The sequence below is a fragment of the Hypomesus nipponensis genome, chromosome 13 (assembly GCF_054491055.1).
Source record: "Hypomesus nipponensis isolate SF chromosome 13, ASM5449105v1, whole genome shotgun sequence".
NCBI lineage: Eukaryota > Metazoa > Chordata > Actinopteri > Osmeriformes > Osmeridae > Hypomesus > Hypomesus nipponensis.
Genome location: NC_140373.1, coordinates 7,090,164 through 7,116,555, shown reverse-complemented (window position 1 = coordinate 7,116,555; position 26,392 = coordinate 7,090,164). Strand labels below are relative to the sequence as shown.

The 26,392-nt window shown below is 45.3% G+C and overlaps 2 protein-coding genes across 2 annotated transcripts in view; both read right to left on the bottom strand.

Annotated features, from left to right (window-relative positions):
- Positions 1 to 6,261, bottom strand: part of LOC146259745 (transcription elongation regulator 1-like protein) — a 28,837-nt gene extending 22,576 nt beyond the window's left edge. The window contains exon 1 of the mRNA XM_084670371.1: positions 6,128 to 6,261. The gene's annotated coding sequence lies outside the window, so the exon portion shown is untranslated. The remainder of the gene's footprint in view (positions 1 to 6,127) is intronic.
- LOC146259744 (transcription elongation regulator 1-like protein) lies at positions 6,030 to 18,198 on the bottom strand. The gene is made up of 6 exons (XM_084670457.1): positions 17,966 to 18,198; positions 16,937 to 17,254; positions 16,050 to 16,196; positions 15,740 to 15,926; positions 6,260 to 6,352; positions 6,030 to 6,040 (listed from the first exon to the last, which is right to left on the bottom strand). Exons 2-6 carry the CDS (start codon positions 17,213 to 17,215, stop codon positions 6,030 to 6,032), a joined length of 717 nt encoding a protein of 238 aa, XP_084526583.1. The 5' UTR covers positions 17,216 to 17,254; positions 17,966 to 18,198.
- Between the last annotated feature and the right edge of the window lie 8,194 nt (positions 18,199 to 26,392).

Sequence of the window (26,392 nt, the reverse complement as noted above, 5' to 3'; positions counted from 1 at the left end):
TACTCATGACAGAGTATTACGTGACTAAAACAGGATAAAGGTGGAACACTGCTTGCCTTCGTTTCAGCTAATTATCGTTTGTCTAACGATTCTCAACCACTTTGAACAGTTGGTGGGACAAAGATGACTAAAGAAAGCAGGCCCGTGTAAAGCAGCCTGCAGTGCGTGGAGGAGTCCTCCTGTGTTTTCAGGCACAGCACTCTCTTGTTCTCTAATCCCATTTAATAGGATGATGGCCTGAGAAAACACTACGGTCAGTTACCCACGGAAGCCTAGCCAAACAAATCATTGTTTATTGCCAAAGCTGCTTGTTGTAAACACACCAGTAAGCACATGAACTTGGGGCAGCTGCTCATTATCAAGCAAGTGAGCTTCTCTCAAGTCTGTCTGTTCGTCCATCCGTCTGTCTGAAAAAGAGATGTCTGAACAACCAGTGTGTGTCTCAGAGACCCTCTTCTCTGTGGGTGCAGTATACCTGGCTGGCTGTGGGCGTGGACCAGACAGACACACAGAGCAGACAGTCGGTTATAAAACAAAAAAGACAGCTTCTATGTGGTGTGGGGACAGCTGTGTGTGCAGCTGAGGGCCATGGGAGTGCTGCTGTAAATCAGACAGCATCTGAGATGGACCACTTGGTCCCCACCAGCACACCATGAGCCCTAGTAATGCTCCAGTCTCACAGGGGAGCCACAACAGCAGAGCTAACCCACAGACTCAAATCAGTAAAGGGACAGGTAATAGGAAAAACACTGAAAATGACAGGGAGATTCACAATGTAGCTTTAACGATCTAACAGACAGACAGAAAGACAGACAGACAGACAGACGTCACACAGACATTATAGTATCGGTAACACCCACAAAAACTAGAACTGTGAGCAAAGAAGAAATGTCCAACTGACAGAACCATGCTGTTGATTCAACCTTGTCCGGTCTGCTGTCTGCATCACAGACATGGAGAGATGACCCTAGGGAGAGTTCCATCTCTCTCTCTCACACCTGGTTCAGAGTCACTTTTCTATGTAAAGTATCCGTGGATGCAGTGCAGTCACGAAGTCACACTCCGAGACAACAAACACACCTAGCTTGAAGTGGGAGGTTCAATCCAGGTAATACTATTTCCTTTGGCCTTTTAGTTTGCTGAGCCGTTCACAACATCAGACGGTCGAGCTTAAAAGACAAGAGAGACTATATGTTCAAAGACAAAAGAGGTGAATAGAGATAGATAGAGAGAGAGAGAGAGAGAGAGAGAGAGAGAGAGAGAGAGACAGGGAAAGGAAGCATTTCAGGGCGACAGTACAATCAGAAGTTTTAAAACTGATTAAAATATGAAAGAGAATATTAATGCGAAGCCCTGCATTGAAGAAGAATGAAAGTTGAAGAGAAGGGGGTGAGTGACCTTCCTGAAGAGATCCTTCCCCTTTTTCTCTCTCTCCCCCTATCTCGTTCTTCCCTCCACCCTCTCATTTTCTCATGAAGGCTTCATCCAGATTAGAGAAAAAGGGTTGAAGTACAGTTCGTCCTCCTGAAGGCTGGAGATAGCCAGACCGTCACTAAGACAGAGGCAGGGAGACTGAAGCTGTTCTCTCTCTCCATGGGTGTGGACCATCTGATTTTATAGGGTCAGATTCAATTCTTTCGAATCATTCCCAGTCAGACTGTGACATCACCACACCTGTGTTTGTGTGAGTTCTTGTGATGGGTCATCCCTTCTGTTTCTCTCCTTACTCTCATTGATACATGCAGGTGTCTGTAAGATGGTTATAAAACATTAGTAGCCTATTAGAAGCAGCAGAGGTAGGGGGTGTCCCGGTGGCACCAGACTGAGCAGGTACCATATGGGCAGAGGCTTTTTTTTTAAGTATAGCAGTAGCATTTCTATCACAGTATAAACACCAAACTTGTTATATATTGGACCAATAAATCCAATTGGTGTTCAGGGGTTTACCAAAAAACAATGTATTTATGTTGACAACAATCTGATGTTGTTTCTGACTGTTGTTTATATTCTACACTTATAGCTTCAACACTGTGCCAAATTTCACATTTGTTGAGTGATAAGATAAATTGGACCCTGGGTCCAAAGTAATGTTAGTATATCTTAAGACAATAGGAAGGACAATTCAATCCAACTAAAATAAATCAATAGCACACTCTTCAAGCAATGGTCTATATTTAACAATCACACTGTGTGTGTGTGTGTGTGTATGTTTGTGTGTCTGTGAGTACACTGCCTATTTACCATCTACTGTCAAACCAGGTGTTTCAACATCCGTCTCTGTCTATCATGAGCCTCCGCGTGTGTTGACACCTAGACTCCTCCTTCTCCTCCTTTCCTCTCCTCTCCTCTTCCACCTCACCTTCCTCCTCCGCATCCTCTTGTCCTCCTCTTTCTTCTCCTTCTCCTCCACCTCCCTCAACATCTTCCTCTTTGCTCCCCCTCTTGCTCCTCTTTCTCGGAGGTAATTATTTTTTTTACCAGTCTGACAACAGGCCTGCTGAGCCGCTAATGAGCTAACGAGCTAACAAGGTGGTTTTTGACATCAGACAGCTGTGACATCACACAACGTGCTTGATACATTTCACATCGGCCCTCTCGGAAGCACATCCCACAGCTCCAAAAGGAAACGTTTTTCAGTGTGCTTGGGGGGTTTGTTGTGGATAAGATATGGTCTCCATCGCATGTGGGGGTAGCAGAAGATCGGATGGGGGGGAGGAAGGCTAATGTTCTGGGGAAGGAGCTTGAGGCGAGGAGCGGAAGTTGGGGAGGCTGCGGGGGGGGAAGGGATCCAACGGCAGGTGTTCGGGAGGTTGGAAGGGGGTGAGAGCCGGAAGATCAATAACACACTGTTCAAGCCCAACACCCCTGATTTTTTACACAAAACACACACACTCACACACTCCGGGGTACACAATATACAGCGTATATAGAAACTCAGCATCAACTGCGCCCTGGGGGGCTGTGTTGGGTTCACACAGTCACTTTATCTAGCTCAGGCAACACCTTTAAAAGTCCTCTAATGCAGATTCATATTGCTCACAGAAGAAGGGGAGGGCTGGATGAAGTGGGCTATGTATGGTGCTGTCCAATGGGTTTCACTGGGAAAGTGTTCAGTGTGTAGACCAATGGAATTATAAGTGCATCTGAAGGACAGAGTGGAGAGAGAAAGAGAGAGTTAGTGTGCGTGTTGGAGCTCACATGCATCATCCGTGTGTTTGTGTCTGTGTGCAAGAGCATGTGCTCCCTGTATGCCTGTGTGTGTGTGTGTGTGTGTCTTTGTGTGTGTGTGTTTGTGTGTGTGTGTGTGTGTGTGTGCCAGCGGTGGCAGGTAGTCAGAGAGGACCCCAGTGCGAGAGCTGATAAGAGAGTCAAAGCCTCACCTCTCCAGGGAGAATGGGTGGGAGAGGAGAGCCAGGACCTGAGCATAATCACCACAGCCTGAACTTCATCCCGAGCACCCCTCCTCACCACGGCCTCCACTCCCTGCTGCCTGGCGATAAGCAGGGCTATCTCAACATGGGAGCCTGGATCCCAACCACCTCTACTACACTATGGTCTAATGTCTACCTGTGGCAGCTCAGGAATCAGTATTCAATGGTGGGTCCTTTCTCCACTGGACACACGCTGCTTGTTTGTCTCTGCTCTGTGGGGCTGCTGGTCACATTGTAAAGACAGTGTAGGTGTAAACGGACTTGGTTTGTCTGTAAACTGGCTTCTCGAAAACTTTTTAATGTGTTTATGTACCAAAGTGAGACAAGGGTAGTCTTTACTGAGCAATATCACTAGATAATAATAGCTTAATGATATCACTGGATTGATAGTTGCAGTATCAATGTCACAGTTCATCACTCCTCTTCGAGCTGGTGACTAATGAGCAGCTCTCAGGCTGAGGATTACATGGAGATGAATTGCTTCTTAAAGAGACATTTGTCTTCATAGACTGTCTGGGTTTCAAGCTCAGATACAGGCCAGCCCATTGCCTCCCTTCCACTTGCAACAAATCATTTGTAACAAAATAAGAACCTTCGGAACCCTCTGTTCCATAAATATGTGTGGGGATTAGAGAATTCTGTCTACACGTCTATAACGCTTTTATCGAGTGCAGTCTACAGGTACTTTTTGCAAGACAGAGATTAGTAATTACCGACTGATACAAGCGTAATTCTGGGGTAGCATTTCAGTAATGCTTTTGTGATATGTAACTAGGACACTGTGTGTGAGTGTGTGTGTGAGTGTGAGTGTGTGAGGGTGTGTGTGTGAGTGTGTGTGTGTGTGTTTCTGGCGGTATGGGCTGGCAGAGGAGACTGAGATGGCACACTGACATCTCTGTCTCAGCTTGATCTAATGAATGCATTAAAGAAAAAAAAATAACATTAGCTCTCTGCCTTCTATCAGAATATATTAGTGCATCAAACACACACACACACACACACACACACACAGCGGGGTGCACGTGTGAGACAAGCTCGTCCGCATCCACCCACACGCAACTAGTAAACTGGTGCATTGTGGGACTAAGATTAAAAGGTATTTGGAGCCGTGGCCGCACGTCTCTGTGGTGGAAGTACAAGGGGAGATGAGACAACGGTGCCATCTTAATGTACAGAATATAGGCTTGATTATGTACTTGGCTGGATTCTTCTCCTTTCTCCCTCTTTCTCCTCTCATGTTAACATGAAGGCCGGCGTGGTCCCAGCAGGGCCACAACACAGGGAGCTCTGGGAAAACACAGCTCTGTGGAATCTTGCCCTTCACACACACACACACACACACAGACACACACAGACACACACTCCCGTGTGCGTCCACACCCTACATAATGACTTATCTCTCCTTTTCTGTGTCTTTTGCCCATGTGCCTACGGCCATCTACCTTCACGGTGCAAAACTAATCAATATGCATGGGAGAATGAGAGAGAGAGAGCGAGAGAGAGAGAGAGAGAGAGAGCGAGAGAGAGAGAGACAGAGAGAGAGAGAGAGAGAGAGAGAGAGAGAGAGACAGAGAGAGAGAGAGAGAGAGAGAGAGAGAGAGAGAGAGAGAGAGAGAGAGAGAGAGAGAGAGAGCGAGAGAGAGAGAGAGAGAGAGAGAGAGAGAGAGAGAGAGAGAGAGAGCGCGCGAGAGAGAGCGCGCGAGAGAGAGAGAGAGAGAGAGAGAGAGAGAGAGAGAGAGATAGAGAGAGAGAGAGAGAGAGCGAGAGAGAGAGCGCGCGAGAGAGAGAGAGAGAGAGAGAGAGAGAGAGAGAGAGAGAGAGAGAGAGAGAGAGAGAGATAGAGAGAGAGAGAGAGAGAGAGAGAGAGAGAGAGAGAGAGAGAGAGAGAGAGAGAGAGAGAGAGAGAAAGAGATAGAGATTTTGGTCAGGCAGCCCCAGTAAATGAGCAGCCCTCCATCCATCCAGGGGTGCCACTCATTAACTCTGTGACCCACTGATTTAGAGGTGTCCACTCCAGCCCTCTGAAAGTCCCTCTGCTCATTTGTCACACCGTGGGAGCCCAGCAGGCTGCAGACTGGAGTAGGGGGAGGAGCTGCTAAAAGCATCCCTGCATCCACCCCAGTCCCTTGGTCCACCTCTGCTCAGTACTGTCAGGTCCAATAACCCCTGGCTGGGATGTGGACCAACAAGCTGTCCAAATCGGTTTATCTGGGCTTAAAACTGCACTGACTGTCACGCTTTTGTACATAATATTCTATTTGATGACTGTTTATGAGCCCCTTGTTTGTGAAGTCTAACTTTAATTTCATGGCCAACACATGCTCTGCATTAGAATCTCTCTGAAGTGGAAACACAATGTTTCAACCCTCAGTGTGATCTACCTAGGAATCAGCTTTTATGTACAGGTTGTGAAGTTCAACATGAAAGGATATTCTTTTTCATGGGGTCTGGCTGGAGTGGCTCTTCACTCGAAAAACAAACAGTAGGTCTTTAATATGGAGATTTACGTAATGCAGGACATTTGCAATTACAATCCACCAATTAGGACATCACAGCGCTTGTGTGAGACTCAAAACTCACCATGCTGCCAAAAACGGACTAAATGAGACCTGGCAAAGCACACACATACACACACATATAAACATATATATACACATACACACACACACAGCAATGTGACAACCTTTGGTTCTTACCTGGGGCAGGATGAGAGAACAGGGGGATCCTGATGGGCGATAGAGAGAGGAGGCGGAGAGGATGGATGGAGGGGGGGGAGGAGGAGGCGGAGGAAGGGGGGGAGGAGGAGGAGGAGGAGGAGGAAGAGAGGCCTTGGGTGTTCTCTGATTCCACGGCCATCATGGCTGCTGCAGCCAGTGCTATCCTTTTGTTGCTGCCCACTCTTCTGATGGCCACAGGGCAGCCTAGAAACACACACACACACACCATCGTTAGCATCAACATCCACATACAGAGCACCAGCACATACCCTGTCTCCATGATACTGAGGGGTTTCCTATAGCCTGCACCAGGGGTCAGCACAGGGCAAGAGGAAACATGAGGGGCCCAGGAGTTGTACTGATCATAAATAATAATACATAACTTGGTATTCATGCAGCTGAGGATGTTGTTGCTTGGCTGCCAATCCACTACCTGCAGGAGGAAACTCAATATCAACAAGCCTCGTTTGAGCTGGGGAGCATCAGGGGGATGGAGATTAAAAAGCATCCAAGCATGATGCTACTGTAGAGAGGAGGAGGAGGAGGAGGAGGACGGGGAGACGAGGAAGAAGAGAAGGAGGAGGCGTAGGAGAAGGAACAGGAGAAGTAGGGGGAAATGATGGAGGCAGAGGAAAACGAAGAGGAGGTGGAAACAGTAGCTCTCATGCTGGTGTAGAGCTGCAGACTGCAGAGAAGAAGCAGCTTAGACAAACTGCATGGCCCTGTGTGGGGGGTGCATTCAGCACCCACACATTGACCCACACCACACAGCTAAGTTCAGAACCCATACAGACCTACCTGATACTCTCGTCAAACCTGCCTCGTTAGTTAACCTACCTGCTCCAGTGAACCTACTGTAGTCTGACACACTTGTTCTAGTTAACTTTGTCTAATCTGACATTTACAGTTTACCTCCTCTAGCCTAACATGCCTGTTTTAGCTAACCTGCTGTATTCTAATATGCCAACTACAAAAAATTGTAAGAATAGCAATATACTAATAATACTAATAATGAAAAATAATAATATATTATATTTAAATATCTATACATATACAGTATATTAAATATACATCATAAAATATATATATATATATATATATATATATATAAACATGAAACAACAATAAACAGATGTCTGTAAACAAGTACATTTCTGCTAACATGACAGTTTTGGTTAACCTGGAGTCATCAGATCTAATCCAATACAACAAACCTATTAACCTCCTGTGAAAGTAAACTACCAACAGGCGATTAAGAATATTTGTTTCACCTAAAGGTGCATTTTCACAGACATGGGGAAAGTTAAGCTGAGGTAGCAATTCAAGAAGTGAAAATTACAAAATTTCAGTTTACGTATCAATATGAGCCCATAGGTAATCCCCAATGCAATTTACTATATGAATAAACTATTCACTTTAACTGCATATTACAACCGCAGAATATACATTTCATGTGTCATTGTGACCATATTCACAGCGGATATCTAAACTGGCTGATGCACAAGATGAATGCTGAAACGTAGACAGCCTAATGGCCCTCTGATTATGAGAAAATAAATGGTGTAATCGTTGCCGTCTGATGATTCCACATTTCCGTATCATATTCACCATGTCCCGGGGTCTTCAACCATACGCCAATTTGGATTTCATGAAACAGATGACTTCAATCCGTCACACACACATTGGTTTAGAAACATTACACCTTGTGTCCTCCCTCGAGCCTGGCAGGCCTGCGCCATCAAAGCTTGTGCTCATTTAGTCTGGGAAAACAGAACTTTTCAGATAACAATCATCTCCCCATATGGTTTTCTGGACTATTCAACCATTCAGCTCTTACCCAATGTAGAACTATCAGATGTGATCCTGCCCACTCTAACAGCTGAGAGTCGTAGCCTACGGCAACATCAGGACGCCTACACAGGAAAACTGTGTCAGGAAACAAGCCAGATCCACGCTTCCAAACACCAGTGAATACAGCACTCTCGACACATTGGGATTACACACGCACACGCACATAGACAAACACATACACATACACATGCACATGCACATGCACGCTAACACACATCAAACACCCCTGATCAGGATTACAGACACACATCATCAAACACATACACAGCGTTCTGAATAACAGATTATTTCAACCTGGGCTACAAAACAGCAAGAGATGCTTCTTTCTAAAGCAGCCTCAGTTCTCTACAGACATTCAATGGAACAAAATGCATCAATACATCAAGCCCCTCACTGTGACTATTATGTTCTATGTTCCCAAACTGAGCACCTGCTACTACCAATGCAACCAATAGGATCACATAGAACAAGGTCGGCTTTGTCACTAGCCTCTGTCCTGGAGATAAAATATAGATTAACTAAAGGGGAAGAAAAGCCTTAAACAGGAGAAAACTCAGTTTATATGATAATGCACTTACTGTGGCCTCGCTAAATATGACTCCCAACATTGATCATTTGAACTCAAGACTCCAAACTCAAGAGTCATTACAGACATTATTTTGTGTTCTGGAACCATCTCCCTGGAGACTCCCTGTTAGCCTCTCCATGCTCAGGGAGACCACATGCAATGTAATAGCAGGAGACTCCTGCATGCTAATGGGATGGTCTAAATGCAGCTCAAACCACAGATAAATCAGCCTGATATCCCACTGACGAAGGAAACTAGGTACGATATAGCAAGGCTGGAAGTTGAAGGATGGAGTAAGCTAAGTAGGTAGCTAGTGTTACAGCTGATGATAAAAAAAAAATGGATGGGCTGAAGGCGGGCAGGCTAACGTGGCAAGTAAGCTAATGTCAGAAAGCACATTTATTTTTACTGGAGTAGCTAATGTCAGGTTTGGAAGATCTGAGGACTGTGGTTAAAATGCATGAGCACACTTCTAACATAAGGTCATCTGGGAAATCTCACTTTGAATTACTGCATTCAGATTTATAACCTTGTTTATATACACAGATATACACACGCATACCTGTACACACGCACGCTAACCCCCCCCCACACACACACACACATAAAAAGCATCAATAACCACACACTCACAGAAATCTCCCTCAGAACCCCTTCAGGGACCAAGCAAAAACTTAACTTCAGGAACCGTTTGGTCAAAACTGATGAAAAATTTAGTGCAACATCTTCAACAGGCAATGATCTAAATGCATAAACAATGTGACACCATTTGGTTTGGGGAGGCTTCTAAAGGGGGGATCTTCAAACACTCATTCATTAAATGATACATTCAACAGGGTCTCAATGAAACCAAACATAAATATACTCATAGACGGTTTTGAAAAAGGTGCATCTGCTTCAAACAAACACAAACTTAAGCAAATACATCCCAGGGACATCTTCTCTCCAGGCAGCTTTCTTCAGTTGACCATAACTCTGTGGCTGAATCCTTTTGGTTTCTAACAGCGACATATTGGTGATCCATCCACACACTTTTCTTGGACAAGCATGTTGGGCGTGTGAAGACACAATCTAAAACCTGACCGCTCTGTCTACTTTCACAATACTGTCCTCAGCCCCAGAGTCAGTGAATTACCTGTTGACAACCATCACAGTCTCTTATGACTGATCTCACCTACCCCCTTAGTCTGCTCTCTGCTCTCTGCTTCTCCTCCTGCCAACAGAACCACCCAGGGAGGCGGCTGCAGCGCTGGCCCGTGGAGCTCGTTAAGGGGTTAAGTGCCTTGCTCAATACTTTAGTTTGAACGGAAACCCACGCAGAGGATTGTACATGTGAGGCATTTGATGGTGGAGGAGGGTGGAGGTTGTAGAAACACAGGGGAGCTGTCCACTCATTTGTGGTGCTGAAATACAATACTGAAATCCAAACAGGCAGCCTATCAGTCAGACAGCAGTAGTTCCTACAGGGGTTCATCTCTACACCACAGTGAGAGCTTCTCCCCTGCCCCCTCTGCCCTCTCCTAGCTGGCCCTCATATTAGCAACCCATAATAAACAGGCTACTCCAAGCCCTCTGCTCCCTCTTTAGGGAAATCTAAATCCTTTCTGCTGAATGATTGTATTCCTCAGCTCTCTGCCTGTAATGGAATATATTTTTTTTTTTGCTTAACAAAGCCGGGATAATAATGCTGAGGGCTTTTGTTTGCTCAGGAAAACGGATCAGCGCAGACGAACAGCAGCAGCAGAGCCCACTGAGACGAAGCACTGCTCTCACACTAATCTGGACGACTCAGGCCTGAGGAGAGACGTGCGTGTGGGTGTGAGGTGTGGGTGTGTGTGGGGTGTGGGGGCGGGTGTGAATGTATGCATTAGGGTTGTTGTTTTTAACGTAAGGTACCGAGGGCATCTCCCTCATTAGTGCTCATAGAGTCACGCACGTTAATGACGGCATGTCGCGTGGTCGTGCATGCCTGGACGGCAGTATCCTTTTCTACCATTTCTCACCACCACAGGCATTCAAACGCACACCTGCCTGCACAGAACCCTTTTCAACCTCCACTTTCCCTCACCCAACATACAATAGGTTTCACACAGATTAACAATAATAACAATAATAATAACAAACAGGTTGGATGGGGTTGGAAGGGAATAGTGATTCTGTTTGAACCTGGGGCGATGCCTCAGATGTCTAAATAGCATAGGGTAGAATCCGAGCAGTCACACGCAGACACCAACCCAGTAAACAGAAATATTAATGACTGTTGTTGAGGCAGGCTTGACGTGACAGTCTGCCGCTCCTAGCCAGAGTTCTGGAGCATTCACCCTCAGAGGACAGACAGGAGGAGAGAAGGAGAGCTCAGAGAGAGGAGTGCAGAGGAGAGGATGAGGAAGTGAGCAGAGGAAGTTAGGAAAGAGAATGAGGAGAGAGCGAGAGGGAGGGGGGGGGGGGAGAAAGGGAGATGGCCCACAGAAGAGAGAAAGGGAGATGGGAATAAAAAGAAGGGTAGGAATGTGTGATAAGAAGAAAAGAAGATGGGGAAAGGAGGCCAGGGGAGAAAAAAACTGAGCGGACCGTTCAGTTGGCTGCCTCTCTGAAGCCATTTGTCCAGGGCGAAGCACATCACTATATCCTCCTATTGATTGAATAAATAATCTTGTTCTGGTGCTGTAAATTCTCAAGGTATTTACCATTTCTCATCTTGGGTAATCCTTTGTCTGTCCACTATCAGTGAGCCTGCCATTTGAGCCACTACGGCCGTCTGCTTGTATGATTACAGAACCCAGGGGGCACATAAGCCCCGGTCTCAACACCAGACCAGCCAATCATGCGGATCGCACCGCTGCTCCTGCAGCAAATTGACCAATCAACTTCACATTCTGTTTTCCAGCACCTGTGGGGTTTTGACAGGATCTGCGCAGTGACTTTCACATTGCATTAGCTCCTCTCGGTATGCTGGTATTCAGACACCTGCAAGGAAATCTGATGTGGACCACAGAGAAACCCGCACCCTCACCTGTCCATGGAAACCCAGCCCAGCTGGCCAGGAAAGTATTAAGTGATGAGTTAACCCTTCCTTAAAATTGTATCCCAGAATATCTCCCTCTTGGGCCACCAAGATGTACTCTAAGTCTAACAGGGGACCTGGGAGTTTGTATCCCTGGTAAACAGCCACAATATCGTTAGAGATCTTGGTACAGGATTTCTGTCAAGAGTCTACCAGCACTCCAGACAATGTGTGTGTGCTGGGGGAGTGGGGGGTGGGTGAGGGGGGTGAGGGATGGACCCCCTCCTCTAGAATGAAGATGCTGTCCTACAATGGTGTCTCGCCTCACTACTTCCCCTTGTTCTCTGCTCCTTCTCCCTCATTGGCCATCCTTCCAGCTGGGTATCTTAGAAACCTGCCAAGGCTTGGGTTGACACCTTCCCGATCACTTTCCTCAATTCCTTATCCCTTCCAGGTCACAAACTATGCAGTTAATTAAATGGGTTTCTCAGTTCTGTATTCATATAGTATATTTAATAGATATGAATACTCTGTATTCACTTAACATAGTTTATATGCTTTGGGCAGCATGGTGGCTCAGTGGTTAGCACTGTGTCACTGTCACAGCAAGAAGGTCCCTGGTTCAAACCCCGGCCGCTTCCAGTTCCTTTCTGTGTGGAGTTTACATGTTCTCCCCATGCGTGCGTGGGTTTCCTCCGGGTACTCCGGTTTCCCCCACCATCATAAAGACATGCATCGTATGAATGTGAATGAATGTTGGTATCGAATGTTGGTGGTGGTGGAGGGGCCGTAGGCGCTGATTGGCAGCCACGCTTCTGTACCACCACCGGTTTGACTGTGTCTGAATGAATGCTGGACTCTGTAAAGCGACTTTGAGTTCCTTGAAAAGCGCTATATAAAAAAAATGTATTATCATTATTTGGTTTGGTTTGGTTGCTACAAAGGTTACGTGGGATAAACCTTGGCAATAACAGTTAATGAGGTTTAAAACCTAACTGGACTAAAGTGTACTTACAAACCTAATTGTAGATATAAAAATACCTTGTGTACATATACACACAGTCAGCAAGTCTGTCTGACTAAAATAAACACATATCTGTTCAATATTTCACCCGTGAGAATATGGTGTTTATTACATTAACGCCTAGACCACAACTGTGTTGTTGAGGCCTGCCACAGGGCAGGAGGGTGAGGAGAGGAGGAATGTTATATAGGCATAATAACTTCCTCTACACATGCTGTATTGACTTTCATCGATGAAGCCGGCTTAAACAGAAGCTGAAAGGTAGCGTTGCTGGGGAAAAACAGATCGATTCGATTTTCACCTGAGAATGGACAAGGTGACCTCTGAAGAATGTTCCCAGAGATGTGAATGAGTAGGGGAGGGTGGGGGGTAGAACAGAAAATAATCTTAATGATGGGGGGGGGGTCCTGAATAGACATCAACCTACAGTGTAAATGGTAGTCGGTAGTGACAAAACAGCTTTATGATGGCCATTTAGAAATAAGAAGTGTATGTGTAGGGATTTATGTGATCATAACTCTGAATTTTTCCATCTTTAAGTATACAAAGCTGTCTGTTGCTGCAGGCATCATCTTTAGAAGGAGTAAAAGCTTTGGAGTGTCATAAAGCTGCAAGACACACTGTACATCTCCCTTCTTGTTTCAGAGCAATATACAATGCTATTAGACCGACTGCCTGTCTACCTGTCTGCCAGTTAGTCTTGGGTTCTTGCCTGTTTGCCATAGTGCCAGCCAGCCTATCTGCATCCTGCCAGCCTGCCTGCCTGCCTGCCTGTTTACCTGCCTGCCATAACAAACATTTCCACAGGAGAAGCATGCTGCCACTAGCCCAGAACAGACAGTTCTATAAGAGAAGACGAATGCTTAACAATGCAAAGTCATCCTATGCTCTGCCTCTGGCAAAAGTTGCAAGCAGCACCGCAGTCCTTCACTGTGTCAGAAAACACCTACACAGTGCCTGGAGTCCTCCAAACCCTTGAGTTGAGCAAATCAACTCCTGATAATTAAAATGTGTCAGTGTGACTAATAGTGACTCTTGGCTATGTGGACTTGCTGATTAGTTGACTCATGCATGACCTTGTCTGAAAGGTCTGATAGACTACAGTGACACAGACCAACTGTCAGGAAATGATAGATATGTATTTGAAGCAATGGAAGCTAAAATTATGTTTTTCAGTTGCTGATGTCTAGTCTCATAACTTGAGTACATTTTGTCTTTACACACTCCGTTGACCAACTTCAAGAAGTAGTGTCCTGGTTGGCTAGAATACTCAGGGGTAGAGATCAGACCTTTTTCTAAATCTGATTTGAAATGACTGTGGACCAGTTGAGATGAGTACATTCCAAACGATGGGATTTCTCACTGACCTGGATAGAGGATACTATCTACAACTGTTTCAGAACGTTCTTCTACACCAGGGCCAAGCGGCCCTACAGTTTTTCTCCTCCTGCCCTGTTTTCCTTTGTTCTGAGCATACCAAGGTTAGATAGGACCTGGAGGGGGATATGGTGATGAGGCCTAGGACCTGGTGAGCTGTCCTTGTCAGCAGTCTGTTGAGACACATGAGCTCATTAAAGAGAAAGATCCTCTGGCCTGCTCTGGACCACAGCACACTGCAAGCAGCACACAAGAGCAGCCCTCAATCACATAGACAGTCCATTGATTGTTTAATTACCACACAGACAGCAATACACATTCAGCCCCTGTCTGTATGAATCTTCCTCTCACCGACTGGATGGTTGAACTGACTGAATGTGGGTTGCTGTCTGACTGATGGACTGGCATGGCAGGTTAGCTGACATGCTGGGTGGTAATCAACTCTCGGCAAGGCTAGGCTAGGTTAAGCTGAACAAAGCCATGATGGTTTAGACTAGACAAGGCTATTCTATGCTTGTTTTCTCTTATTGCTTTTTTAGTGTGATATGGATTTACAGTAATACTGCAGCTCTTACACCAGGAGGACCCTTGTAATGATTGTAAACAGGATTGCAGAGCCCTCTGTGTGTTTTTTATATGTGTAGCTGGTGGCATGTGATGGATGGGATGCAGAACATTTCTGTGGTCCTAATGACAACATAAAGACAGCATACTCTATTGCATATAAGGTTATAATGATGCTTATAAAAGGACAGAATAATAAAGAACAATATCTACTTTTGGATAGGTGTGTGTGTACGTGTGTCTGTGTGTGTGTGTGTGTGTGTGTGTGTGTGTGTGTGTGTGTGTGTGTGTGTGTGTGTGTGTGTGTGTGTGTGTGTGTGTGTGTGTGTGTGTGTGTGTGTGTGTTTGTATGTGTGTGTGTGGGTGTGGATGTGTGTGTGTGTGTATGTGTGTGTGCCTATGGGCCTATTTCTGTGCTAGAGAGGACAGCAGCATAAGGATGGAGAAGAGACAGCAAAAGTATACCACTCATCCTGGCCTTGCCATCAGCGATAACAGACACAAACACCTTCGTAAAAGTCAGCAACCACAACTAGGCATAGCATCTGTATTTAAAGTAGAAAGTACCTTTAAAGTAATAGTTCAGTATTTATGTAGTACAAAACCCTAGGAAGACTTTCCAGCCTCTTCCCGCTCAGAGAAGTAGGATTGGATCTGAAATTTGTTTAATGAGGCTATCAAAAACATCTATCTCTCTCTCTCTCTCTCTCTCGTTCTCCTCCCACACACACGCGCACACACACAGATGGCGAAAGTCGTTAAAGACTTAACAAGCTGAGTGAAATACAGATTGACAGAGTTTGTTATGTCTACAGTCTGCTAAAAATCAGGGATTACATTTAATCTGAGAGAATAACCTTCTCATTTTAACAGTCGTGTCTTCAAGTGCTCTGGTTCTGGGGTTTGATACGTCGTTTCATTGCTCTGTATCCCTGGTTACAGTAGACTACATTACAGCCAGGGTACAACTACAACACATAGGATACAAAAATACCTAGTATAAATGGTATTTACACCTACCAATATAGGCATATGAACATCAAATTCTACACCACAAAGTCACATTATTTGGGGGTAATGCACTTGTAGGTATGGTCTGCTACAACACTAGTTGGTTGGTACACCTGCCAAAACATACCACCTAAATGCTTAGGTAGTAAAGTTGCAAGTAAGCTCAGGTAGTAACAGGTAGTAAACATTCACCTGATATTCGCCTGGGGGATACCAGCAGAGAGTTGAGGTTCCTGGGAGCAGAGACAGAGGCCGGCCTGGAGATGCTCAGGGCCATTTGATTGGTCAGTAGCAGAGGCTTGTCTTGCCTCTGGAGGAGGGTCACTTCCTCTGGACCCGCCCACACTGTCTCCAGAGCCAAGGCATTGTTCAGGAGTACCTGAATCACACAAACACATGCGACCAGGGTAAGGAACCACCACAACCATACAAACCATTCACACTTTCAGCGTTTGCTAGTGTAAACTCAAATGGATTACGGTAGTTAATGCATGATGTTTACCTTGTAGTCGGATGCTCGTTTCTCCAGCCATGTCTTGGCGAGGTGATGCGGGAGGGTGGAGCGATACACAGGAGGGTACACAGGAAATAGCTCCACACTGGCTGAATGAGGCAGGCCCAGAACATGAGGCCTGGATGGCAGCTCCCACTAAAAAACACACAAGCATGAGAAAAACACACACACAAAAACAAAACACCCTGAAGCCTCAAAAACCAATACCACCAACTCGCAAGTAAAACTAATCACTGACATACACTGGACTCTCTCTCTCTCTCTCTCTCTCCACCTCCCTCCCTCTTACCTGCCTCTTTCACTCCCCTGCAAGACTAAGCTTTGGACAACAGACAAACAGCTAGACACAAAATATGCAAGCAACTTGCTGATTCACCCTCTAGCCACATTAAAAATCAATCATAGGCCTCTGTAAAAATAACTCTTTGCATGGCAAAACTGTTTTTTTTCCTAACAGGGTTTCTTCCTGTCCACTCGTTTTCCACGTTCATCTACAGCCCCGCCCTCCACCTAGGCCCTTCTGTCAGACCTGAGAACGGACTGACTGACAGGAACAGCAGGGACTTCGCCAGGAAGAATCTATAGTTCAGTGTTGATCAAGCCCTTTCTCTTAAACTCCCTCTTTAGATCTTTGTCACCAATCTTATTTTCCCATGCTCTTCTCTCCTGTTCTCTCTTCTATCTACCCTCCTTCTTTGCTCCTATTTAATCCATCCATTCTGCTAAATGCACCCTTTCTTCCATACTAATATGCACATTTCTACAGTGTGTGTGTGCATGTGTGTGTTCGTTGGGTCAGTGTAAGTACTGTAAGGTTTTAATATTTGCATAATTATAATTAGGTAGTCAGGCAGCAGTCAGAGGTGTGTTGTTACCTGGACGTTTGGAAGAGAGAAGTGTGTGATGGCGGGCTCCGCGGCCGCTGGGACCCGCATCAGAGGCAAGAAGGGATCACAAGCCAGCTGCCAGCCGGAGACAGCTTGGAGCAGCGGAGGAGGGGAGGGGATGACCACTGGAGCGGGTGCGGCAGGGGCTGAAGAAGCGATCCGACAAAGGCCCGAGGTGGTAGGAATTATCCAGACCCATGGTGGGGGTTCTCCGGTAAACTGCCACAGAGGGGGCTGGCCTTTCAGTCTCGGAACTGGGAGCATCATCCCAACATCCTACACGAGTCCGACCGATAGGACGCGGCTCTGTGCGGGAGATAACATAACCTCACGGTGAACTAGTGACGGGGATACATATTATGCATGAGTCAACAAACAACACGTTCACGCTCTCTCTCACATACACACACACACACATGTACAGGTATCCTATGATGCAGGTCTGTTGTGGGGAACAGGTGAATGCCATCAATTATCCTGTGTTTATGTGGTGGATGGACGAAGGAGGGGGGGTAATTAATAATGAGAGCAATTCCAAAAATAGCTTTACAAACTGACCGTTTTCGTAAAAGATCATGAGTTTGAATGTGAGTTGCGAGGGAGTCGCTATTCCCGGGTCTCGGGTGTTTTGTAGTAAACTGAAATTGCACCATGTCTGATAACATATAGGCTACACCACATAATACATGCTTAATTGGAAATTGACACGCTTGAGGAGAATGTAGGCTATTTGAGAAATTAAAGCCCACTGGTAACTGCGGTTTTTGTAAAGTCGTTAACAATATTGTCCTCGAAATATCAGGATTGGCCGCGGGGGAAGAGCTCCGGACTCAATACAGTTCTGCAGCACGCGCACGCCGCCAAAAGGTAGACCCAAATACCATATCATTCGAATTTAGTTTATAATGTACACTTTTACCAAATGTATAACATGTCATTCTTCACAATAGGTTACAGTGTAATATTTGATGAGAAAGTTTATCCAATTCATTATTTGAAGGGGATTGACAAACTCACCTAGTGCGTGTTGTGAATTCCTTTAGTTATCCTCTAATCCAACCGTATATCCAGTTACATATCCGAAGTACGCCAAACGATAGATCCAAAGGTAAACGCTCTGTAAATGTTCTTCCGACTAAAATGTTAAGAATAGTCCGACAGAGAAGCTTGTGTGCCCAGACACGGCAAAGAGGCGTGTGTGTAGGCAATGGACTCAGCGGTGAAGCAGCTCATCACAACAGTGTCAGTCAGTTGAGTGGCGTTCGTCAAAAGTCGGTGGATATTTAGCATCATCTGCGTGTTATGAAGAATGTCTCACCCGTTCTCAGTCTCCTCCCATTAACGTCACCCCACGACCACTGCACCGTTACTTGCTTGATTGCTCGCAATACCTATTGCATGGCACTGCTGTTTCTCCCCACAAAATAAAGATTCCAAGGTGCAAACCTCTTTCCCCAATTCAAAGTTATTTTAGTTGCTCGGGGCATTACCTTGCACGTAACCAACATTCTCTCTCTCTCTCTCTCTCTCTCTCTCTCTCTCTCTCTCTCTCTCTCTCTCTCTCTCTCTCTCTCTCTCTCTCTCTGTCTCTGTCTGTCTCTGTCTGTCTCTTTCTCTTTGGGTACATATATGCTCACCCTACTGGAGTGTTGCCCTGGTTGGTGGAGGGGGTAGGGGTGTTGAGTATTGACACGTAAAATGTCTTTGCAATGGTACACAGAAAGCCCTGGTTGAAACTGAAATCGCGCAAAATCCGAGTCAAGCTTTGGGTTGCACTATTACTGTATTTCGTGTCTTCTCCTTAACTGAGGAGAATGGACTTTCCATGCATACAGGGAGCCGTACGAATCTCTAAACTCAATTGAAAGATAATTATAACACATTTGACTTTAAATAGCCTACAACCATTTGGTGCAGGTATCGCGAGCCGTGCATTTACTCTGGTTTAGGAACGACCAGGAGCTAAAGGACGGCGGCGATATGATATAAGTTTTGTTTTTATTTTACATCGCTAGAGAGAACATTTAATGTAATAGAGGGTCAGATCACAAATGCCCCCGACCTTGCTTTCCACCAACTCTGTTGGTCTTTAAACTGGTGATATAGCTGTAAGTACATAACGCAATGAAGGACAAAATAGGCGATATCGTTTAAAGTACTGTGCAATAAGCACCACATAAATTGAGGAGACAGATAGACAGACAGACAGACAGACATATAGACAGATATATAGAGATAGATGAATAGATAGCCTAGATGAATATATAGATGAATAGAGATAGACAGACAGATAAAGGTGAAGGAACCAGCTTGATGAAGGTTCATGGAGGACAACGCCTGAGCAGACTCAATATGTGTCATACTGTCAGTACTCTGTAGGAAAGTGAGTGGATCACCATGTAGCCTGAACCCTGGACGAATCTCTAGGTGTAGCAACCCAAACCACACACCATTAGAGCCCAAATCAGCCATGAGGACCGTGTGGACTCACTGCATTAGCAGCTCACTCTTGACTGACTCAGAGGAGAGCGATAGACTAGGGGAAACTGTGTGTGTGTGTGGGAGTGAGAGAGGAAGAGAGACAGTGAAAGAGAGAGAGATAGAGTAGGATGTGGTAAAGGAATGGTAACTGAAAATAGAGAGGAGACTAGCAGAAGCTTAAGGAGGAGAAGGTGGGATAGTGTGTTGGTGGAGGGAATAGGGGAGCTGCATTTGGATAGGCTGCGGGAGATTCCATAGAAGGGGACAAGACAGGGGGTACAGGACCGCACGGACCCGGGGAGATTCAAAAAGAGCTGGGACTCTGAGGGGAGAGGAAAATAATGAGCGGATTGTCTGCCTCTGTTCAGAGTGTCTATTCCTACCTGAACATCACTTTTATTCATCCATTAGGTCTGTGAGTTTGTGTGAGAGGGAGTTAATAACAGCCATCTATCCTCCCTCCGTGACTGGATCCATGCCCTCTCCCCAATAGCACTTATGGAGGGAAAATTAGATTTCTGAGCCAAAAAAATGCATCTGAAATAATGTGAACCAATTCTGCCTCATCTCTTGGCCGCTTTCTCTTTCGGGCACAACACTGATGATCCCCCCCAGGACCCCCCCCCCCCCCCCCAACACACACACATTTGCCTCATTTGCACATACTATATACACACACATTAACATACACACAAACCTGGCTTGTGTCTCCAAGACTCTCAAAGACAGACGTGTTAGCATTAGCCTCAAGTGACAGAAAGAATAAGGGGACGAGGGAGAAAGACAGAACAATGGAGAGGGAGATAGATAATAAAGAAAAGAGACAGATTAAGAAAGGACATAATTCAGATAAAGGGAGAGAGAGAGAGACAGAGGGGCAGAAAGACAGATTTTTGAAAGAAACAGACAAGAGATCGAGAAACGGAAGACGGAATGGGGGACAGGGATTATTGGGGCAGCATTAGATAATGATGGCTTTCAGAGTGTGAGCTCTGTTTTCTCCGTCTTTCCAGTCCTTTAATGAGTCCGGCCTGCAGGCAGCGCTACACAACACGTCACACATGGAAGAACTTCAAGTTAATATGGATGCTCAGCCATCCTCTCCCCTGTCACCCATTCCTTCCCATGCCTGTCTCCAATCCACCCTCCCCAGTCTCTCACTCTCCCTCTATCCCTCGCTTTCTTTGCCCTAAACCCTTCACTTCACCACAGCCTGCCTTTCCTGTTCTGCACACCCCCTCCTCAAGTCCTCCAGCATCCTCTCCCTTCCTCTGTCCCCAGCCCACCTCCAGCCTCCCATTCATTACTCTGCCCCCAGACCCCCCCACCCCCTCCCTACCTTGTCTTCACCCTCCTCTCCTCCAGTCCTCTAGCCCTCCTTTCACTATATACCGGAGGGTTCCAAGTCCCGCTGAGCAGACGGTGGACAGGCTTAATTAAGTCCTAAATTACAGAAGGGCGATGCACAGCGTGTTTGGTCTGTGTGACAGAGGAAGCTGACAGACCAAACACAGACTGCTAAGCTCAAGACAAACAGGGATGGGATGAATAAATGAATGAACGTTCAAATCAATTTACCTAATTAATCTCAAAGGAAATGTAATGTCTTACTTTAGAACAAAAAGTGTTTTGGTGTGTTTTTGTCCGTATCGTTAGATTGACAAGATGGTGAAGGATAAAGTAATGGAAGTGATGTTTAGAGAGCACGCAACAGGAGTTTTAACATGCACCTAGTTTGGATTGCTGTTGAACCAGCAGATAAAACTCAGGTGGTCATTCCCAAGCTAGTGTCATTATTATGCTAATGTCATTATGATAATGACATTCTGATAATGCTCATCATTGTCCTTCCCTGTGTGTGTTATTATGAGCTGCCATCCTGTGATCTTACTCCCTGACAGGATCTTCATTAGGCAGAGTGTGTGTGTTGTGTGTGAGTGTGTGAGTGTTGTGAGTGTGTGTGTGTGTGTGTGCACGCAGGCACGTCCACGTTATTTAATCATAAGTGTGTTTGCAGGAGGATAATAAAGATGTTCGAGTTCACAGCATCGATGCTTGGTAACAATTACTTTTTATCAGGGAAAACATGCACCATCGGTCGTCTACAAACATTGCCTGGCTCAGGCAAACATTTAAACAGGGGATTAAACCATTGCTGAGTATTAAAACAAGACTTGACACTGCAGTTCAAAGGAGTAAATCCAGCATGTCTTTTCTGTCTTTGACTGAATTAATTTCTACTTAGTGGACCTTAGTCACCTTGGCTGCTGGCTAACAAAATTACTTCATATCAGACCTTAACAGTCATTCACTGGCAACACCAGTATCAAAACAAGACAGTCCCCCATACAGCTTATGGCATCCCAAATCTCTCCAGACAACCTTCTCCTGTCCCACAAGCTACTCTAGCTCTCCTCTCTCCACACAGCCTAGGTTATATTTCTCATACAGCCTAGCTCCTATCTCTCATACAGCCTAGCTTCTTTCTCTCATACAGCCTAGCTCCTATCTCTCATACAGCCTAGCTCCTATCTCTCATACAGCCTAGCTCCTATCTCTCATACAGCCTAGCTCCTATCTCTCATACAGCCTAGCTCCTATCTCTCATACAGCCTAGCTCCTATCTCTCATACAGCCTAGCTCCTATCGCTCATACAGCCTAGCTCCTATCTCTCATACAGCCTAGCTCCTATCTCTCATACAGCCTAGCTCCTATCGCTCATACAGCCTAGCTCCTATCTCTCATACAGCCTAGCTTCTTTCTCTCATACAGCCTAGCTCCTATCTCTCATACAGCGTAGCTCCTATCTCTCATACAGCCTAACTCCTATCTCTCATACAGCCTAGCTCCTATCTCTCATACAGCCTAGCTCCTATCTCTCATACAGCCTAGCTCCTATCTCTCATACAGCCTAGCTCCTATCTTTCATACAGCCTAGCTCCTATCTCTCATACAGCCTAGCTCCTATCTCTCATACAGCCTAGCTCCTATCTCTCATACAGCCTAGCTCCTATCTCTCATACTACCTAGCTCCTATCTCTCATACAGCCTAGCTCCTATCTCTCATACAGCCTAGCTCCTATCTCTCATACAGCCTAACTCCTATCTCTCATACAGCCTAGCTCCTATCTCTCATACAGCCTAGCTCCTATCTTTCATACAGCCTAGCTCCTATCTCTCATACAGCCTAGCTCCTATCTCTCATACAGCCTAGCTCCTATCGCTCATACAGCCTAGCTCCTATCTCTCATACAGCCTAGCTCCTATCGCTCATACAGCCTAGCTCCTATCTCTCATACAGCCTAGCTCCTATCGCTCATACGCCTTAGCTCCATAAAGTATAGGTTTTCTAGTTCCACGCATAGCACTCCTTCTGGAGAAGGCATGAAAATCATTCTGATGGTATCTAAAAGACCAAAGGCTACAATGCATAGTAGAATGTGAGAGATTTTCTAATGGACTCCATGGGTGGTAAATGTTGGGGTGTTTGTCAGCTTGTCTACAAAGTATTTGTCAGCTTGTGTGTGTGTGTGTGTGTGTGTGTGTCTGTGTATGTGTGTATTTGTGTCTGTTGTGAGGTCTTTGTTGGCAGGGTATAAGCCTGTCTCTGATCATAATCCTCCCTCTCCTTTGGCTACGTTACATTACGTTATCTGCAGCAGGTCTGTGCAGTGACATCACTAGCATCCCAGCCTGCCCCCACTGCAACACACAAACTACAGTCAGCAGGAATGTGCAACCTTGCAGAAAAGAGTTTCTGCAGGCTCAATTCAGGTTAGAGTCTGTGGAGATCAATATGAATTCAGTTAACTTTGATGGCTTTTATCGTAGAATATTAATGTGTGTGGGGTTGGTGTGCCTGTGTGTGGTCCGCCATGTGTATACTCTTGACAGATTCAGTAGTTAATTAACACAATTGTAAATTGTGCTGACATTGCGGCCCAAACATAATCCATTGTAATCTCCAAATCTTGTCAGTAAATTTGACTTAACTGATTTTCAATTATTGTGTCTGGAAGCAATTGCAATTCACTCAACATTGTCTGGATCTGATAGCCCTTCGATGCCTGTGATGAAGAAAGTGTTTTGTCCGTTTCTTCATAAACGGAGTGACTAAGTTCAGTTGAGTTCTGGATTTTCATAAATAGTATCAATCTGCAGATTCGGAGAGAAAACCAGACCTCTGACAATAAATGACAACACAACACTAGGCTTAGGTCTCAATCATGTCTCTCTCCGCTCTGAATGTCCCTGTACTTAATGTTAGTCGCTCTGAATAAGACTGTCTGCTAAATGACTAAGTATAAATGTAGTTCTTTTGATTAGTGAATAATGTAAGCACATAGGAAATCCCAATTTCTTCCACACCTGACAGTACTGACTCTGTAGTAGCTTTCGTTATAAGTGAAGGCTCTACTTCAAAGAAAGAATCCATTGAAATCCAGCTAGACTCAAGTGTGGGTGTGATTACATTTTTCCCTACAAGTCCTTAATCAATGACACTGTGAGGAGTTTTAATAGCAATACATTTTCACAAGAGCTTCATAAACCTTTACTCTAATGAACCACAAATACCAAACACATGTTGTTGTAGATGAGCGAACTGTTAAAGCTGGGTAAATTGTAGTCACAGCTACATGCTTACATTAATCCCATATAATTTGAATTAGCTGTCCTTGATTGGTAATGGTTGTTTTGGGATTTGGGCAATTTCCATGTGAAGAGAAAGAGGATAGAGCAATATATAGAGTAGGGTAAAGATGTTAGATGGTTTTCTCCTATCCTGCTTTCGTGGAGTGAAGAAGACCTGGCACCTCTAGAGAGGGATCAGTCCATTTCCAACTCCCTCGTGCTGTGTCTTCTTCTCTCATTTCTGTACACCTCTACATCTGTCATTCTATATCCTCGCTCCCTCTCAGCTAAAACCGGCTGCTGTCCCCAGGTAACATAGGCAGCATCTTAGACTGACAGAATGATAGCTGTGTTTATCGAAGAAATCATGTCCAAAGAGCAAAAACTCCAGAATGCCCAGAGCAATACTTGGACTATAAAGTACTCTATGGAGTGGCCTGCATTTATTGCATGAACATCCAGGGCTAGTGACATCCACATCACAGCTGTCCTCTGCAGAGGGAGGGGCGCTGCCACACACTGACAGCTGTTTAATCCCCACAATAACACTTATAATATGCATGGACAATGAAAATAATTGACAGGTTCCTCCTGAATGGTGATTGCCAGTGGAGAAGGGTTGTGATTTATTCATTAAGTTGCTTTGATCTTCATTTTACCTCCAATTAGTTTGAATCATTTATGTTCCTGTTCCAGGACTTGTTTGTGAGTGAAGGCATGTTTACTATTTAGGAAACTGTGTGTGTGTGTGTGTGTGTGTGTTGATACATCTGGTTAAAATGTTCTATCACATAGAAAAGTCTTGTGACTGGTTGCCTGTCACAAGAGCTGTGGTCGCCAATGATATCCTGTTGATTGGGAGAGCTAACCGACTCAGACAGAATACACACCTCAACACGAAAAGATGTGTCTACCTTCAGAGAGAAAGCACATTGTCCCTGTGACAGCTTGAAGAGACTCTGTTTCTCCACTGTTCTCAGAGCAATTATCTTTCCTTTTAGAGACCCAAACATTCTGCCCATCTGCTCTGAGAGGAGAGCCTCAGAAGTTTATATTTCACTTCTTTCCAAGTCTGACTAGAGGGGAAAACACAGGCTTCTCACACAGTAAGACCAAACCTCCACCATTACTGCAAGTGCATATCCCTGAATTACGAGGGCTGTACATGGACTCAAAAGAATTGGGCAGGCTTGTCTCTATGCAAGAGCTACTGTGCTGGTTCTAAACCATCTCTGCCACATCCAGACACTTGTGTATATCCCTCAGGATTTATCACTAGTTTGACACGGCCATAAGTGTAATCCCTATTCTCTTAGCTTAAAGCCACTGTTGGTGCACCCATATTACATCTGCAGCAGTGATCGCATCCCAATTCGGGTTACACCTGCAACTGCAATTCCTAATGGGGTCTGTTTGCTGTGGTTTCCCAAAAGACAGCCTGAGCCTTCAGTGGTAGTAGTCTAACTGCTGTTTCCAGTCCAAACTGCAGCAGACAGTTAATTTGAGCTGACAGAGACATGGACACGGTTCCAGGCCGTCTCTCAGACACAGATGGTGCTCTCAGACCTCCATGACACCTGGGACCTGTTCCACTGACGGTCCTGTCCCCGATCTCAAGACACACATTTCCAATACAACACACACACAGAACGGGTCCCCGAGGCTGCAGTCACTGGCACACACACGCCAAACGCTGATGTTGTGTGCGGTGGGAGACAGGCACTTCAGACCTGTTCCCTACTTCAGCCCCAGATACACAGATGGTGGATACCTGTGTCTGGTTATGGTTGTCTGGCTCAGAACCCTCACACTTTAGTTGTGAAAACAAACTCTACTACTGTCGCAAGCCAGACCTCAGACCTTGATATATTAATAAACCGTAATTACAATACAAGTGCATAAACATGCTGTTGTTGTAATTTGTTTCAGAGTGGTGACAGACAGATTAGGATGTATAGCCTGAACTGGACCCAAGTTGAATTGTTGAAACTCATTCCTCAGTAGAAGTACCACCAACCCGGCCTTATTAATACTTCGATTTCTGTTGACGTAGGTGGCCAGATCAGTGTTGTGAGTCATGTGTTCTTCTATGAGTACTTTAGCAGGTTGTACCAAGTCAGCTGCAGTTGAGGTACTCAGATGCAATATTGTGATATATATCGGTATTGCAATCTAACGGAACTACCCCTGAGAGAAACCAAGTTGTTGGAGAACGAGTGAGTTGGATGTCCTCGTTCCCAGTATGTTCTCTTCCTCCTGCTCGTTCCCTGCATGTGTCCAGACGTCTCTGAAAGGAGGAGGTAGTGCTGGTCATTATTCTGGTAAAATTG